Source organism: Gavialis gangeticus, unplaced genomic scaffold (assembly GCF_001723915.1).
Source record: "Gavialis gangeticus isolate Ggan-Ray unplaced genomic scaffold, GavGan_comp1, whole genome shotgun sequence".
Classification (NCBI taxonomy): domain Eukaryota; kingdom Metazoa; phylum Chordata; order Crocodylia; family Gavialidae; genus Gavialis; species Gavialis gangeticus.
The window spans coordinates 46,098,808-46,115,397 of record NW_017729034.1 but is presented as its reverse complement, the minus strand read 5'-3'; the positions used below and the strand labels follow the sequence as shown (position 1 = coordinate 46,115,397).

Sequence of the window (16,590 nt, the reverse complement as noted above, 5' to 3'; positions counted from 1 at the left end):
GCTGTTTATTTATAAACAAGCTTGTTTATTCAGAAAGCAGAATCTTGCCTACAGATCTGCTTTTCCATCCTGCAATTCCTGGGCCAATGTAACAACTTATACATAACACTCTTAAAGGTCTTCAGACAGACATGATGGAGATGTGATGCAGTGCTTAGTCATGTGTTTTGGTTATACCTTATTGTCATTTCTTTTTGGAAAGAAATTCTAATTTGATTTAACAGTTTAAACACAGTACTGATACCTTTGGCATGTATGTGTATTCTTGGGTACATCCCTAAAGAATTCAAACTGAATTACACCTAGATTACACTCTTACACTGAGCTTTATTAGCCACATAAAAAATTATACGACTGCATTGGAAGAGTAGGACATCTCCAAAGGATGAAATCTGGTGCTATGAAATGGCACAACTGTTATCTCTGGAGAGAGCCCTATTTATCAGGCTTAACTGCTATGGAAAGTTTACTGTTATTTGGAGAAAATTCTTAGATTACTTGGGTAATAAAAAAATAGTCCTTGTATACTTTTCTTCTTCTATGCCTCCCTCTTACATCCTCTTTTTTTTCTTTTCATCTTTATTGTAACAGATGTATATTATGCATAGTTCATATATTGCTGATATGATATGTATAAAAAAAAAATTAAAAAAGAAGAAAAAAATTCCTAAATTTAGCATTTCCAACGTATACATACAAGCATACCTGGTATAGTCTGTACCAGACCTGGTACCTTTTTTCCTACCTTGCGACAGAAGGCTGTATTGGATATAGCCCCATACAAATATAGAAGAGGGTACAAGGAGCATTTGTGCTTATCCCAACTCTTGCTGTTCCTCCTCTGTTCAGGGAACTTTGAATGCAGTCATAGTTTTTGGACAGTTTTCTTTAGTGATCAGTGATGATGCATAGGGGGTGCACGTGCACCCCCTGACAGCCAGCATTCCCCACTTAAGCGATGGGCAGGGGGGCAGGCAGGAGCACTGGTGTGGGGGCAACAGGAGAAGCACTGCTAGTACTTTTAGGCACGCCGCTGGCACTTTCGGGTCAGCATGATTAGCCAGAAGTGATTGGTGTGATTGGCTGTGGGGGGACATCCTCCCTCCCCCCAGTTGCTGACTGGCTGCTGGGGGGGGGGGCAAGTGCCCCCCCCCCAGCTCAGGAGGTACCAGTCACCCGTGTTAGCCCCATGTGAAGTGGGGCTACATGCAGAAATATAACACAATTCCAGTGTTACTTGATACTGATGTAGGTAAGGTGGTGTCTGTAGAGAAGTTTACATTGGTGTAAGTATAAGTTGGATGCCTCTGTCTTAGGAGGTGCTGAGGTTAGAAGACTTAAGCCTATTACTGCTAGGACAAATATGCTTCTGCACTGTATTTTCCTTCTCTTCCCATGGCATACAGTCTAGTCCTTTAAACTTTTTTTTTCTTGACTGTTATCCAAATGCATCATAAAGGCATCTTTTAAGATTTTTTTTTTAGGGATTGTGTTGCTGACTTAAGCTTTTAGCAACCAGTTTGGACAGGCCTTTATAAATTGATTTCAGTTACACATCCACACAGCTCATACTTTTTTTTTTAACTATTTCAGACAATAGATTTCCTGGTCCTCAATCTTTTAGTGTATCCCTATCTGACAGTCAACAAAAGATGCAAGTGCGTGGTAATGAGCGCATAACTGCTGCATAGAATCATACCTTTTCTGTCCTTTGATTCCTACATGTCATAAGAAAAACCAACAGAGATCACTGTTATTTTAAGTCTGTGTATAGGGTTTTTGTTGTTGTTCAGGCACTTTAAGGAACAATTCTTTTGTGACAATTTTTTTGTAGCATTAATTTATTCCCCCCCCACTTCGTTATAGCTGTCATTAGTGATAATGAGCTGAAGGCTGGCTTAAGCATAGAGACATCAACTTCACCATTAGACTGGGGGGGACAGGAAGGGGAGAGATTTGAACTGCAGATTTGAAAGTGCTGGAATAATTCTGAGCAGTGGCATCTATAAAAGGTAATAGAGCCACTAAATGTTTATTGATCAGACACTGACACAAGCTATCCTTAGATTCTGCAGACTGCTTGCCTCACCCATGTATGAGCATTCTGCAGTTTAACAAAAGCAGAGGCAATGACTCCATAAGGCTATATGCAAGCAGGGATTCTGTTCCTGACATTAAATTCAGTCATGCTGAGCTGTTAGAGAAGTTAGCTTGCCATGTGTCTCCTTAGAAATGAAGTCTGCAGAAGAATAAAGAATAGCATGATTCAAAGGGTGGATTATTATTTTCTTTTCCTATTATATTCTTTTCTTATGCTACTTTTTAGCAAGTAGCTGATTCTGAGCAGGATGAAGTGGAAACTCCAAAACTTCTCCAAGTTTGATCATGGTAAGAGATTTTATCAGCTATGGTTATAAAGTTTAATGCAGCATAGACAAGGGAGGCCAGAAATTGCCTTCTGAAATTAAGTTGTTCCGAACGAGATGATCAAATACAAGCCTATACAAACATGTGAATTTTTATAAGAAAGGCAAATGTGGAAAAAATTTATGTTAACTTTTATGGTGGCTTACTGTGTAGCAGCATTATTAAGTTTGGTACTAATCACTGAACTAAATGGCTGTTTCTTCAAAGCTTTTCAGTTACTATGTGAATGCCACTTAATTCACATGCTGTTTCTTTGAAAAAGACAGACCATTGAATTAACTATTAAGAAACCAAAGACAGAGGGGGCCAAGAAAATCAAATCTGGAAGCATCTTTAGTGACTGAGGAAATTCAATTGCTTAGTCAGCCTTTGAAGAGCATGAGAATTGAGAATAACCTTTTATCTTGTCCAGTGAAGGTATGAAGCAATAAAAACCTAGACATTTACAAGCGCTGTTTCAGTCCCAGGTTCTTTTTTTCCATGTTTGGTATTCCACTGGGGAGTATAGAATATTCTGATGTAATTACATATCTTGTTACATGCAAGCTTGGTACAGCAGTTTCTCCAAATATGGCAAAAGTTCCCCGAGATGGTATGATATTTAAAATTGCTGTCTTGAGAAGAGCATAACTGTTTTGCCTGGTTGAAACTCATTGTCCTATTTCACCTAGGCTGAACTATGAAAATGAAAGCATGCGATAGTATATGCTAAAAAATAATTCACATCCTGAGCCAGAAGCCTCTAACCAGGTCACATGATGTTAATTATAAAATACAGACGTGAATACAGAGATACTTCACATTGTATTACTCACTAAGAAAGCTCATGAATAATATAGTTTCCAGGTATACTGAGATTTTTAAATTCTCTTGCATCTTTTAAAATTCAAATATTCTTTTTTATTTTACAATTTATTTATTTATTGTTAACAACTTGTGCTATGTTTTAGGAAGTTTTACTTGAAATATCTTTAGGAGGCTTTTTTCATATCTCTTTCCCTTTTTGCTTTCTTAAATAAACACCAAAATATCACCTGCTGTTGGACTCCAGGCTTATGCTTTATATCCATCTAATCTTCCCAGTCTAATCATTTTTTGTTCATATAACCGGGAAGAACTTCTAAGAAAAAATCAAGCCTCTTTCCTGCCATTGCTTAAATTATAGTTTGCATGTAACCTAATGGTAATGAAAGCAGATCAGCCTGCCTGAGCCAAAAGTTTTTTGTTCTGGCTTCTCTCCTTGGGAGAGGGTGTTTCAGAAAATAACAGTTAGTTCAAAATAAAACCATGTGCAATGATTGAGAAACTACACAGCAGTGGGAAAGACTGGCAGCATACTTGAATGCACCCATTTATTTATGACTATGTAGAAAAGAAAGATGGTCCAGTACATGATCGTTGTACACAAAATGGTTTTATTTTGAAGTCGTTGTTACTTTCTGAAGTGTGTGTGTGTGTGTGTGTGTGTGTCTTTTATTTTTCCTCTTTAGGTTTTTTGGGTTTTTTAATCTCAGTTTTGGAATTTTGTATTATGTTGTACAATGTTATCCTCCTGTTTTTCTTAATTACCTTACAGAAGAGCAATCCCTGACCCATGGTAAACAGAAGAACTCTTTCCCCACTTCCCCACAACAAACTAGGGAACCTAACAGACAAGTGCACAAGATGAAAGAGTTTGTAGGTGGGGGTCTAATAAGTGAAAGAACCAGATTAGCCCAATCAGCTGGATGCAGATGTGCAGCAAGTTAGCAAATGAGACGCATGACTAACAAAATCTCAGGAAAGAGGTGGGATCAAGTTCAAATCTGGCTAGCCTAATATAATTTGAGGCTAAAAAATAATCCTTGTTTTGAACTTTTTATTTTATTTTATTTTTTGCATGCATGTCAGTCTTTTGATTCCTTTCCCCATTCTAGAGAAGTCTAATGCATTCTATTTTCTTTCACAGAAACTAGAAGGGGATACCCTTTTTCTCTGTAAAATGATTCATTTGCTTTGGCTCTGACACTGTTACAGTTTTTAATAAGCTTCCATCATTGTTCTCTTGACAGATTCATGTTCTTTTAGGCATCATATATATTGGCAGAGGGAAGATGTAATATCCAATTAGAAGTATGCAAAAGTTGTATTAATTCCCCCTGCCCCACATTAATTTTTAACATGTTTATGATGAACTGTAGGGAATTCTGTAAATGATATATAATAATCTTAGACATTTAGCTTAGCAAACTATGACAACCTGGTAAAGAAGCAGCTTCAAATTTAGTAATATAATACTAGCAAAAGATAAAAAGCAATAACCACTATGATGTTGAATACTGAGAAAAAAGCTCCAATATGTCATTTTATATATGAGTATATTTTTTTTTATCTTGTTGCTAATGTTGAGGTTTCATGTTTTATCTTAACATTTATCCTAATAATAGTTTTTCCAGTATATTAGATTTTTCTAGATCAGTACCTTGGCTAGTTGTATAGTTGCTGCCAGTAAGCGTCACAGTGTTATAGAAAGTTCAGTGACAGCTGCACTAATGTTTCTTGGGTTTGTTTGCTCTGATTGACTGAGCTCACTTGCTATTGGTGTGCATATTAAAAAAAACATGCCTTCTTCTATTGTCAGTACATTAATTTCTCCTGGGAGAGTCAGTGGTATCTCAGGAGAAGTCATGGGATTTTACTGGGAGATTCTCCTGGGAGAGTGAAGGTCTGTACATCCCATCTGTCCTGAGCTGTGGAATAGTGAATTTCACTTTCAAAAGAAAATCTCTGTTCTCTTTCCTATTAAGATGAAAAAGTAAATGGGGAAAACAGATCAGCAGTACTACAAAGAGCAAAGACTGGACAAATTAAAATATGTCTGCCTTCTCTTACCCCTTGCATATACATTCTTTGCCACACTTAAGGATTTTACAAAGTATTTTCCTTACCCGAATCCTTGGATTGAACCTGTATTTAGAGGTGTGATCATGATGGATTAGAGTTGGTTGTGTCTTCAGGAAAAAAGGGAGTAACATTTTTTTTTTTAATGCACTTCTTGGGAATATTTTTTTCTTTTTTTTCTTTTTCTTTGATTTAGGCAAAAGAATCATCATGAGGTAAAGCTTGTAAAATCAAGATGTTTGTGTTGCTTTAGGAATGAATAATGAACTATTTATGTTAGAAAGTTTTTCTGACATTTCTGAACTTGCTTTAGTTCTTTCATACAATGAACTTCTCAACTATTTTTTTTCTTTTTCTTTTCTTTTCCTTCTTTTTTTAAACCACAGCAAGATCAGCTGTATACTTGGGCTGCAGTTAGCCAACCCACACATTCACCAGATTACATAGAAGGCAGATTTCCAAGGAGAGTACCGTCCGTGTGGCCACCGCCTAAGCCTCCAGATGAAGAGCAGAGAGTCAAATATACTGAAGCAGGTATGACTTTTAAATTTAGCAGAACAGAATACTTTATTTTAACTTCAGCAGCTACTGTATTCTGAAAACTATGGAAAGTCTAACTGCTTGCTTAGTAACCTAACTTTCTGGTATCTGTTTGACAATTTTGGCATAAAGGTAGAAGTGATATCTTGTGTGAATTTGACTTAAAGCATATGTGTGGGTTTGGTTTTCATTAAACACCAAGATGTGCACTGTAACGCATCAGACTTGTCTATGTATAATGTGTTCTTTGGTTTACATCCCGTCCAGCCGTGACCTGCAGCAATCTTTCCTTTGGGGTATAGACGACTCTTAAAGGTTGCATGCTATTCTGAGGGTTATTAGAGAGACTAAAGTAACTTGTTTTCTTTGGGTTCAGAACAGGCTGTGCTTATAATTTCAGATCCATTCTCAAGTTCCCTCTGCTACCAGGGGGAGCTTTTGTTTAGGAGTTCAATGGGTTTCAAGTGTTGTGGGGTTACTATACCAACTGTTCTGATGGGGGTTTTTTAAGTGTTGATTTAATTAATTCATTATTCTTATTAAACATTGGCTAAAAACATGTATTTAAACTGAGATAAAAAGGGTCAACCCCTTGTTTTGCAGGGAAAAAAAAGCTTGCTACTAAAGAAAAATTGAAGGTTATTTTCCGTTGGTGGTGATAGGCAAATTCCACAGATCCAGGGGGAATTATTTAGTCTTGTACCAGCATCCAAGAGTTCTCAACATTCTCATGACTACCTTGGCAAGCCACTGACTGCTCTCAGCTCTGTTTCCTACCACACTTTCTTACTTTCTTTAAGTTTAAGGAATTAGTTGTTATTTCAGCAGATCCCTCAATTGCTTGTAGGTTTTGGGTGGAGCTGATTTCAAATTTGCTTTGAGGTGGGACAGACTTCTTGGCCAAGGATATCTTGAGAATAAGACTGTGTTTACCACTTTGCCAGGATAGCCATACCACTATGCCATGCTGCCAAATATAGCTGGATCTAAAATGTTGATAAAGGGGGTGCAGGTGGTGGTACATTATCATTTAACAAAATGCACACCTTTCTCCAAGTCAAAAGAAACTATTTTTTATTCATATGCTGGAGGCCTATGGCCATATTATTCAGTTTAAGATCCAAGCAAAAACAAATATAACTGAATTTGGGGTGGGGGGAGGAGGACAGTCTGCCAGCTCCAGACCTACCTCCTAGCTGGTTTTATGCACCCCAACACATGCATCTCCTGTATAATCCACCATATTCCCCAAGTGCCTTTCATTTCCCTTTTCATTAATTGCCCCTGCTACCTAAACGTCCCCTAGCTCCATTCTTTCCCTTATTGTTCCCACATTTACCCATGAATGGCTGGATGGCTATGCACCAAATTGTGCCTTGAGCCCTACTAGACCCTACCACCTTCCTCATATCCCAGTCTGCCACCTCACTTCAACCCACTGCTCCCTACACAGATCCATCCCCATCACTCCCCAGCCCACCTGTGCCCTCATCACCCTTACACCCCACTGAGCTCTCCCCTGCATCTCTGAAAACCCAAACCTTATTGCCATCCTCACATCCTCTGAGCACTTCTTACCCAAAGTCCTTCTTGTTCCCAACCCCCCTCAAACCCCATTTTACTGCTACAGTCCCTGCCACCCCCTTACCTCCAAATCCCACCTTCCCCTCAACCCACACTACCCCAATAATGATCTTCCCCTTCACCTCAAGAAAAGTCCTTTCATGCCTGTGATCTCTCAGCTTCCAGAAATACCTTTTGCTCAGAACCCTTCCCAAACATTTCCCCCCAACCACGGAACAGGTGGAGGTCAGATTGTGACTGTTTCCCTCCCCTCACTGCTTCCCCCACCACAACATGCTAATGACTGACCTCCACTGCCCTCCACCTTCAATATACAGAAACAGGTTGGGCCAGGGAGCAGGGGGAGGGACTCATTTTAGCCACTTGCAGCACCCCTACCCAGGGACACCAACCCCTCAGGGTATGACCACACCAGTTTTATGCCTTTTTGGTTGTGCTACTGAATCGGACTCCCATAGCAGTTAACCCAGGAGAAGGTTGCTTCTGTAACTTACCTCTTCACCTCTCCTTTTCCCTCTTGTCTCTGACCTGCATAGCTCAGCCAACCTTCAGCCTTGTCCCTTGCCACTCTGTTTCTGATTTGTTTTGGTCTGAAACCACTAGGAACAAAACTGCCTAGTACAGGTTCCTAGGTAGCAGCATACCTTTACTGGAGATGCTGAATGGGTGAGCAGAGGAACATTGTCAAGAGTGGACAACAGATAGAATAATTGTAGAAGACAAGGTAGCTTGATTAGTGGAGGACCAAGGGTACCTATGAACAGAGAAATTAGCAAGAATCCAGTAGATAGTATTAAGTCTTGAAATCATTGACTACCTCAGCTCTGCTTGAAGAGAAACGTAGCTTTCCTCACTGGGTAATTGGTTTTAAACTTCGAGTGCAGCAGGAACCAAAGGGATATGCAACTGCACCACTACTCCCTCCCCACTCCCCCTAGGATCTGTCCCTGTTACCAAAAGTGCTTCTGGTATGAATGCAGCTTATAGCAGCTAAACGGACCTTTGCTGGTATAGCTCAGTGTAGGGTTTTGCAAAGAAATAAGCTATGCCAGTAAAAGGACAGTTTTGTGATGTAGCTGTGTCTTTATTGAGGCTTTTGATGACAGAGCTATGCCAGTCAGGGTCTGAACCTCCTCTTTTCTTCTGACTAATGTGGCTGGCAGGTTTTTATAGTATGCCAATGACCTACATTTTGTGGCCTAAGTATGCCAATGACCTAAATCTAGGCCTTAGCAAAAGTATTACCAGGCCCAGTAGCAGCATTCATTAATAGGGTTTTTTACTGGGGGGAGGGGAGAGGGGAGTTCTAAACGGAGCATCCCTGTGCCTGACATAAAGGGTTCAGCCACTGTTTACATCCTAAGTCTTTATTAATGCATTTTAGATATAAACGGTTACAATATAAATACAGTTTTGCCCCTTAAGAAACTGCCTATGCTACTCCTGATGTGTTAGAATTTTTTTGATACAAGCAAGCAAAACCTACCTTCCCAAAACCCTGATTTTTTTTCCATCTGTTCTAGATTATGTACCTTAAATTTCTCAGTTTTAAAAAGATTGATTTTTTTCTGTTTACATGATGCTCTGTTTTATTGGCTTTAAATATTAATTTAAGTTGCTCTGCCAGGTAGTTCAAAACAATGATGGCCAAGAAACTGAGATTAAAGGAGAGTTGTGAGAATGAACTATGTACTGTTTATTCAAGAAAAATAGTAACAAATGTGGATGGATAAAATTATTCATAAAATGGAGAATTTAAGAGCTCTATTAATTTGGAAAGTGGGTTAAGCAGTTGGTATTGTTTAATATCCTGTATTATTGTTGTGTGTGAGCGTGCATAAAAAAAAAGGATGAGTTTAATTAGCTTCTCTTATTGTTCACACCTGCGGACTCATGCTTCTTTTGTTATCTATTCCGGTCTCTCTCCAAAATTAGTTGTGATGATTGAGGACCATCAATTCACATGTATAAACAAAATGATCATGCAAGCTTTTAGAAAATGCCACCTATATCTTACATGCTCTTATATTTTAAGGATACAGGATTAGAAATGAATGGTAAATATAGTATAACCATTTCTAAGTAGAATGTGGAACAATTTTTTCAAAGTTTACTTCACTGTCAGCATCTTTTAAGTATAGCTGCAATATCTGTCTTCTAGCTTGAATGTGTTTGCCAAATAGGAAAAAAAAAAAGATTGAGGGCTATTGCCACTGCTGTTCAGTGCAAGTTTTTTGTACCTAAAATATAACTTTTATTTTTTTACATGCCTGTCTGTAGAGGATAGTGAAAGTGAATAATGCTGTGAATAAATAATGAAGGCTTAAAAAGCTCCATGAGATCTGCACTGATCTTCTTTATGTAAGCACTGCATGTGTATTTTAAAGTTACAAAGGAGAACACATTCTTAAATAGTGATCTTAAAATAGTTCTTCAGAAATAAGCAGCTAAATTATTTTCATAAGTCAGTGTAAGTTAGTTTTTGCCTTAGACCACCATGTTAATTATAAACAATTTAGAGGCAGTAGGCAACAGGCAAGAATTTTTAATATCAAAGCTGTTGGTTCCAAGAACACAGAAGGGTAGCTGTTTCATACTACTAAAATCTTTTTACTTAATATACATGGTCAGGGTGTAAATTTTTCTGTGCTGTGAATTTAGGAAGTAAGAATCCCTAGGAGAAAAGATGCTGATTACATAAAATGTTGAACTTTCTGACCTTAAGTCAGCATAACACTTAAGTATGTACTAACTTTAGGCACATAAGTAGACCAACTGAAACCAAAGGGGGTATTTTGAATGGAGCTCATTCTTAAATGGAAGGATACATTAGCGCTAAAGTTGGAGGAAAAAATGTTGGTAAAAGTTTTGTTAGAAAATGAAGCTTTGGGAACACCAGAATTATTTACAAATATGGACCAAGATCACTGAACAGCTTTGTTTGGACAAAGTATCTTTCAGGTTTGTATGATGATGATGGGGATGCGCTTCTCCCATTTTAATCCAATATATCAGTGGTTAGAGTGCTCACCCAGAATGTAGAAATTAAATTCTCTCCCCTTGCTGAGGCAATTAAAACCTGTATTTCCCACTTAACAGTGCCCTCTACCACAAAGCTAAAGAAATTAAAGGGTGGACGGTTCTTTTAGTTTCTCTGCTTGACACCATGTTGGTAGGCTTGGGGTGGGAGGTGTATCTCCTCAGAAGACAGACAGATGCACACATATGGTGATTGGTCTTCTTGGAAAAAGTTCTCCATACAAGAGATCCTTGGGTATATGGCCATCATCCATTATCTGCATATGATCAAGCCATTGAAATTGATGTTGGCTGAGAAGAGAATGCTCACTCAGAAAGCTGGCATGTTGCAAGCCCTCAGTGTACACAACCTTGTTCCACCAGGAAATTCCTAAAATGTAGTGAAGGCAATGTAAGTGAAAGCTGAGGCACTTTTCTTCAGAAGAGTATGTGGTCCAGAATTCACTACTATACAAACAAGTGCTGATGTTGCAAGCATGTGTTCTCACCTTTTGTGATCTGCTGGTGGTGAAACGGTGTTCTGGCTCATAACATTGGTTGTCCTGATGCTGATTGTAAGACCAAACTCTTGGCAGACATGAATGAAGTAAGGGATGAGGCTTAGAAGCTCATTTTCTGTGTCAAATATCAGTGCAGCATCATTAGCAAACAGCAGCTCACAAATCTGAACTTTCTTTTAAAGCATGTGAGGTTGAATAATTTTCCATTTGAGCATATATGTAGATTAAATTTCTTCAGTGGTGGTCCCAAAAGCATAAATCAGAAGACGGGGGGGCGGATCCCAAAAGGGTTGGGGCAAAGGCAGCCTTGCTTGGCTCTGTTTTGAATATCAAAAGCCTCAGCTATCGATGTATCATAGCTGACTATTCCCTGCATTCCATCCTGAGGAGTTCTGGTGGACGGCCAATCTGTTCCAGTCATTTAGAGGCTAATAAGGTAAAAGGCTTTGGTCAAGTCAATGAGGATAGTTTGGAAGGTGTGTGTTTGGGGCGCGGAGGGGGAGGCATCCTTTGTCCCCTACATTTTTCTTGAATTTATTATTGTGGAAAGATTATACGTGTAGTGTAGTGGATCTACTAGCTTGAAACCACGCTGAGACTCGGGGAATATGGTCAGCCAGGCTGTGAAGTCTGCTGAGCCCCACCCAAGCAATGATCTTTCCCATAATGCTTAGTAATAAAATGCCATGAGTAGCTGTCACTTTTATTCTTGGACTGAGTAGCTATATTGGCATTTTACATGTCTTGTGCTACTGTCCCTACTGTCCAGCCATGAGTAAAAAGTGCATATAGGTGGAGAAGAAGCACAGGTTTTGTACACTTCTACAGGAAAGTTGTCTTTTCCTGAGGCTTTGCTGCTAGCCAGATTGTCTGTGGCATTACTTCGCTCTTCAACACTTGGAATATCATCAAGCTCTTTAAGGACAGACAGACTCTCAGGAGAGCTAAGGGCTGTATCAGTGATATCACTTCCCTTTAAACAGATCTCAAGATAGTGTTCTACCCATCTTTCCCTCTGTTGCTTTCAGTCTGTTATGACTTCGCCTGATGCTGTCTTTAATGGAACTGATTTCTTTGCAGTTGCACCTATCACTTTCTTGATTCTATCATGCATGCCTCTGATGTTTCTGGTGTCAAATGCAGGTTGAATTTCCTCACATGGACCCAGGCAACCATGATTGGCTCAGTGTCTTTATATTTGTTGGACAGTACTCCTGGTTTTCCTCAGTTTCTTCCAAATTCCATGAGAGGCATTCTTCTTGTGATTTAATAGAGCAGCTTGTTTGGCCTTGATAAACAGTCAATACCTGTGAGTGCACCTCAACCCAACCCCAGTTTCTTCTGACCTGCTTGCCAAGTATAGAATCAGTAGTGGCAGATCTTTTCTAAGGCTTCCTTGCTTTTCTTCTTCAGTCTCACCCAAAGGCAGGTCTGAAGCAGCCCTCCAGAGCCTCCATAAACGTCAAGGTTTTCTGAAGATAAGATATATTGGTATATTGGTGATGTTAATGCACACCAAACTGATACTTCAGCTAGAAGATTTTCTCTGGTTTCAATTTGATCTTAGTGACCACAAATGAATGGGCAGCATTTCAATCAGATGGTAACTACAAGTAAGGAGGATATTATTATTGGGATGGGACTGCCAAGTGAAGTGTGTCAGTGGCCAGATCTTGTGTGCTTCAATGATACCTTGTGCCACAGCTTTGTTTGAAAGAGTGAGTTGGTGATGCACAAGTTATGATACAAGCAGAACTCCAACAGCCTTTGTCCATTATCATTCATACTTCCTGTGTTATGTGAACCCAGGCAAGTTGGCCAGGATTCACTGTGAGCACCTGCTGTTGCATTGAAGTCTCCCAGGATATACAAGTTCACAATGTTTTGAATCTTCCTGACTTTGATAGATAATTCTTCATAAAATTTGTCTAACCTTAGCAGAAGAGTAAAGTGTTGGAACATAGGCGCTCACTAAGGGTGTTGTTGCATGTTAATGTAAATAGGAGCCCTTAAAAAGGGGCGGGGGCTTAAAACAGGAGTGTTCACACATTAGGGTAGGAAAACGCATGTTAAGGGCTCTATGGGTGGCTCACAGATAATCCTCTTCCATCAAGGATTATCTCTATTTCATTTTGGGCAATTCATGTTGTAGTCAGAAACAGGTTGAAAGTGATTCTCCACCATCCCAGGAGGCACTGCTCTCAGCTGCTTAATCTTCCCCCACAGAGATAGCACCTAAAGGTAGAATTGCTTTCTTCTCCCATTTCTGGTCCCCATGTCCCTGCATCTTACTTGCACTTTCAACACTGGCCCAGGGGAACAGGCAGGGAAGGGGAAGCCACTTGCCCAGACACCACAGTAGTGCCATGGCAGCCACAGTGATGCAGAGAACAGTATCCTGGATGGGTTTCTCTTCCCTGTTTGTTTCCTCCAGTTCTGGGAGCTGTCATGGGGGTGGTGAGTGGTCAACTGGGATGTAAGGAGGGACGGCCAATCTCAGGGTGCAAGGTGGCTGACCAAATCTGTCAGCAAGTGGGTAGATGGGGCGGAGGGGCAGGCGGCATGGTGCAGTGGGTCCAATCCAGGCTGGTAGGGTGGGGAGGTGAGGAGTGGACTCTGTGGCATTCCTGGTGCAGGAGGGTGTGGGCAGTGTGGTGGGCCCAATCTGAGGGTGTAGGGGGGGTTGGGATGGGCAGTGCAGCAGCCCCAATTGGGTGCCAGCCTCCCCCACCTACATACACACACTCAGATCAGGCCTTCCTCCCTGCCCCCCAACACACACGCTTCAGATCCCTGCTTACTGCAGCACAGCCAGCAGCTCCTGGGTCACCTACTGCTCCAAGCACTGTCCTGGCAGCATAAGCAGGGACAAGGAACCTGCCTGCTGCCACTGCTACTCTAGGCTGGGCCCAGTGGCACTGGGAGCAGTGACAGTGGTTGGGTACGGGGTTCCCCTTCCCTTCCTGCTCCCCCTGGGTCAGTGCCTGCAATGCAGGTAAACTGGGGAGTGTGGAGGTAAGCAGTGAAGGCCAGGAAGGATGGGCAGGAAGGGAGCCCCAGGACGGAGGAGGTGGGGGACTGTAGCTAGCTTAATTCAGGCTGGCAGGACAAGGGGTGGGGAGAGGGGGCTGGATATGGCAGGCCTAATGAGATTCTGCCAAGCCCCAACTGCCCACAAACTGGGCCACCTATCCTGCCCCTGAGAGCAAGCAAGCGGGGCAGGCACAGAGCTAACTTGGCTCTTAGCCGTTCCCCTGCTTGCCAGAACTTTTATGGGCAGCTCAGAACAGAGCACATTATAGGGGTATTAACCATTAATGTGTGACTTCTCAAAACGTGCTAAATTTAAAACTGATTTAAAATTAGCACATGCTACATGTAAGTGTAAGAAAGCCCTAAGGTGACTGTGCCTTCTGAAACATAAAGGCAAAACATGAGAATGCTTTGATAGTTATTTACAGCTAGGTTTGTAGTTAAATAGTTAGTAGAAATGTCACCACTGGCACCATATTCCTGACTTGAATATTTCATCTATGATCAATTATTAGTATGTCACTATGACTGCTGAGAATGGTGAATGGAAATAGTTTCTAAATTATCACATTGTTGCTCTTGAATTACAGATGGTTCTTTTTCCTCTGCATAGTTTGATAGATAAGATCACCATATCATGTCATCTCAACGTTGTGTACTGCATTCTCTCTGATCAGATCATTGTTATTTTGCTGCCATCAAGGATGAATTCTTGGGGGTACATTTATGGTGGGATTTTGTGTTTCTAAATTCAAGTTGCTGTGGCTACTAAAATCTTTGGTATTAGGGCTTGTTGGTCTGTAAGCACTTAGCTAGGTAGAGGAGTGACTGGACTTAGGTGGAAGATAGGCACTGAGCTCCTCAGACTGGCAAAATGACAACCCTTTTGGGCCTACACAGAAACAGGCACTCTAGGGCCTGGAACATTTTAGCTGTCAAAATGAAGATGTCTGTGGACTTCAAGGCACCAAAAAAAAAAAGTGTTTGTGGGGGGTGAGGGGTGGGGGAATGTCCTCTTGGATTTAGGTGACTAAATTCTGCTTAAATACTCCTTTTTTGTTTGGGTAAGATTGTTTCTGTTTGTTAGGGGGGTTTTTTGTTCTCCCATGATACTGAGTTTGATTGCACTTGTACACTGCTCCTTCTATGAACATACTTCTAAGAGCATTGTACGGGGGTTAATGAAAAACAAAAATGCCTGACAATATCCTTTGCCGTTAGAAAAGTGTTGTCCCGTCATGCTAAGACGCAACAGCACGGAGAGGGGGTTTAAGGTCAAACATGTATTTAGAAAGTGAAGAATGGAAGCCAGAATTACTTTACTTGTACTCTTTTAACCACATGGTGCTTTCTTTTTCCATTACAAGATGAAAAAAAAACCCCTCTTCATTATTCTCTCTAAAGGTTTAACAAATAACTTTAAAGTACTGTATGTGCCCTGGTGGTTGTAAAAGTCCATCCTTGCTGACACAAAATGTAATTCTTTTTGTCTGGCAAACAATGAAATACGACACTGTAGAAACAAAGCTGGAATGCATACTACGTGTTTCTTACTGAAATAAATGGCATTACCAGAATCAAGGTTTCCATCTAACTTGTGTGACTTAAATAAAACTGTCGATCAGTATTTTAAAGTTTTTGTTTTAAAATGCATATCTCTCACTCTCAACCTCCCTTCTCCCCACCATAAAATCCCCCAAACCCTAATATTTGTGGCTTATCCAGCCTTTAAAGTACAAAAGAGGATAGACATGTTTCAAATGTGAATCTGCCAAGGAAATGAAATAGAGAAATGATCTTGATTTTGATCTCACCGTTTTCTTTTTCATTGCCAAAGAGCTGTTAGGGTTTTTTTGTTTGTTTTTTGAGCTGTAGATCTTTTTCAAACTGTTATTTTGAAATGAATGGACTTAAAAAAAAGTTTATAAACTGAATTAAGCAATGCATGGGTGATGACGGTTGTTCCTGTTTTCACATTATCTGTCGTCATCCTTGGATCAGAAGCTAATTTACTTCACTTCCTTTTAGAAATGAAAACTTATTGCTATTTTTATTTTTTGTCTGACTGGTGGTTCAGCTTTCTGAAATTTTGTTATAGCCAATTCTGTGCCATGATGCTAAATTAGATCTGGGCTGGGAAGATAGTTGCTCTGTCCAAAGGGAAGTCAGTCTGATTCAAGGGCTTCTCAGTTCTCCACATTAAATGTTTTAGAGAACATCCTGAAATGCATGTTCCCATGTCTGTACAGCTGGGACTAGCCACATTGGCAGCTCTGTTCCTCTATCTCAAAGAGACTTTTACTGTATGAAAAAAATTGGAATAAGGAAAGCTTGAGCAGCAATGAGCTAAAAGTTCCATTAAATTAATGTCAGTGTCGTAAAAGGGCTGTGGTAAAGAGGGAAAAATGTAATGCATCATCAAGCTATGTCTACCTTTAACTATTCCATAGTCCTTTTAAAACCCATATTTTTAAAAGGTTCTATATACTTTGGATGAGATTACACATTACAACTAGCCCATCTAGAGGGCACTTCAGACTTGAACAATTATACTTTATTAACAAGTGCAAAATACCCTGTAAGTATC

The 16,590-nt window shown here is 40.2% G+C and overlaps 1 protein-coding gene across 1 annotated transcript in view; it reads left to right on the top strand.

Annotated features, from left to right (window-relative positions):
- Positions 1–16,590, top strand: part of FMN2 (formin 2) — a 348,730-nt gene that overhangs the window by 64,623 nt on the left and 267,517 nt on the right. The window contains 1 exon segment of the mRNA XM_019527634.1: positions 5,694–5,841. Within this exon segment, the coding sequence (XP_019383179.1) occupies positions 5,694–5,841 (148 nt within the window).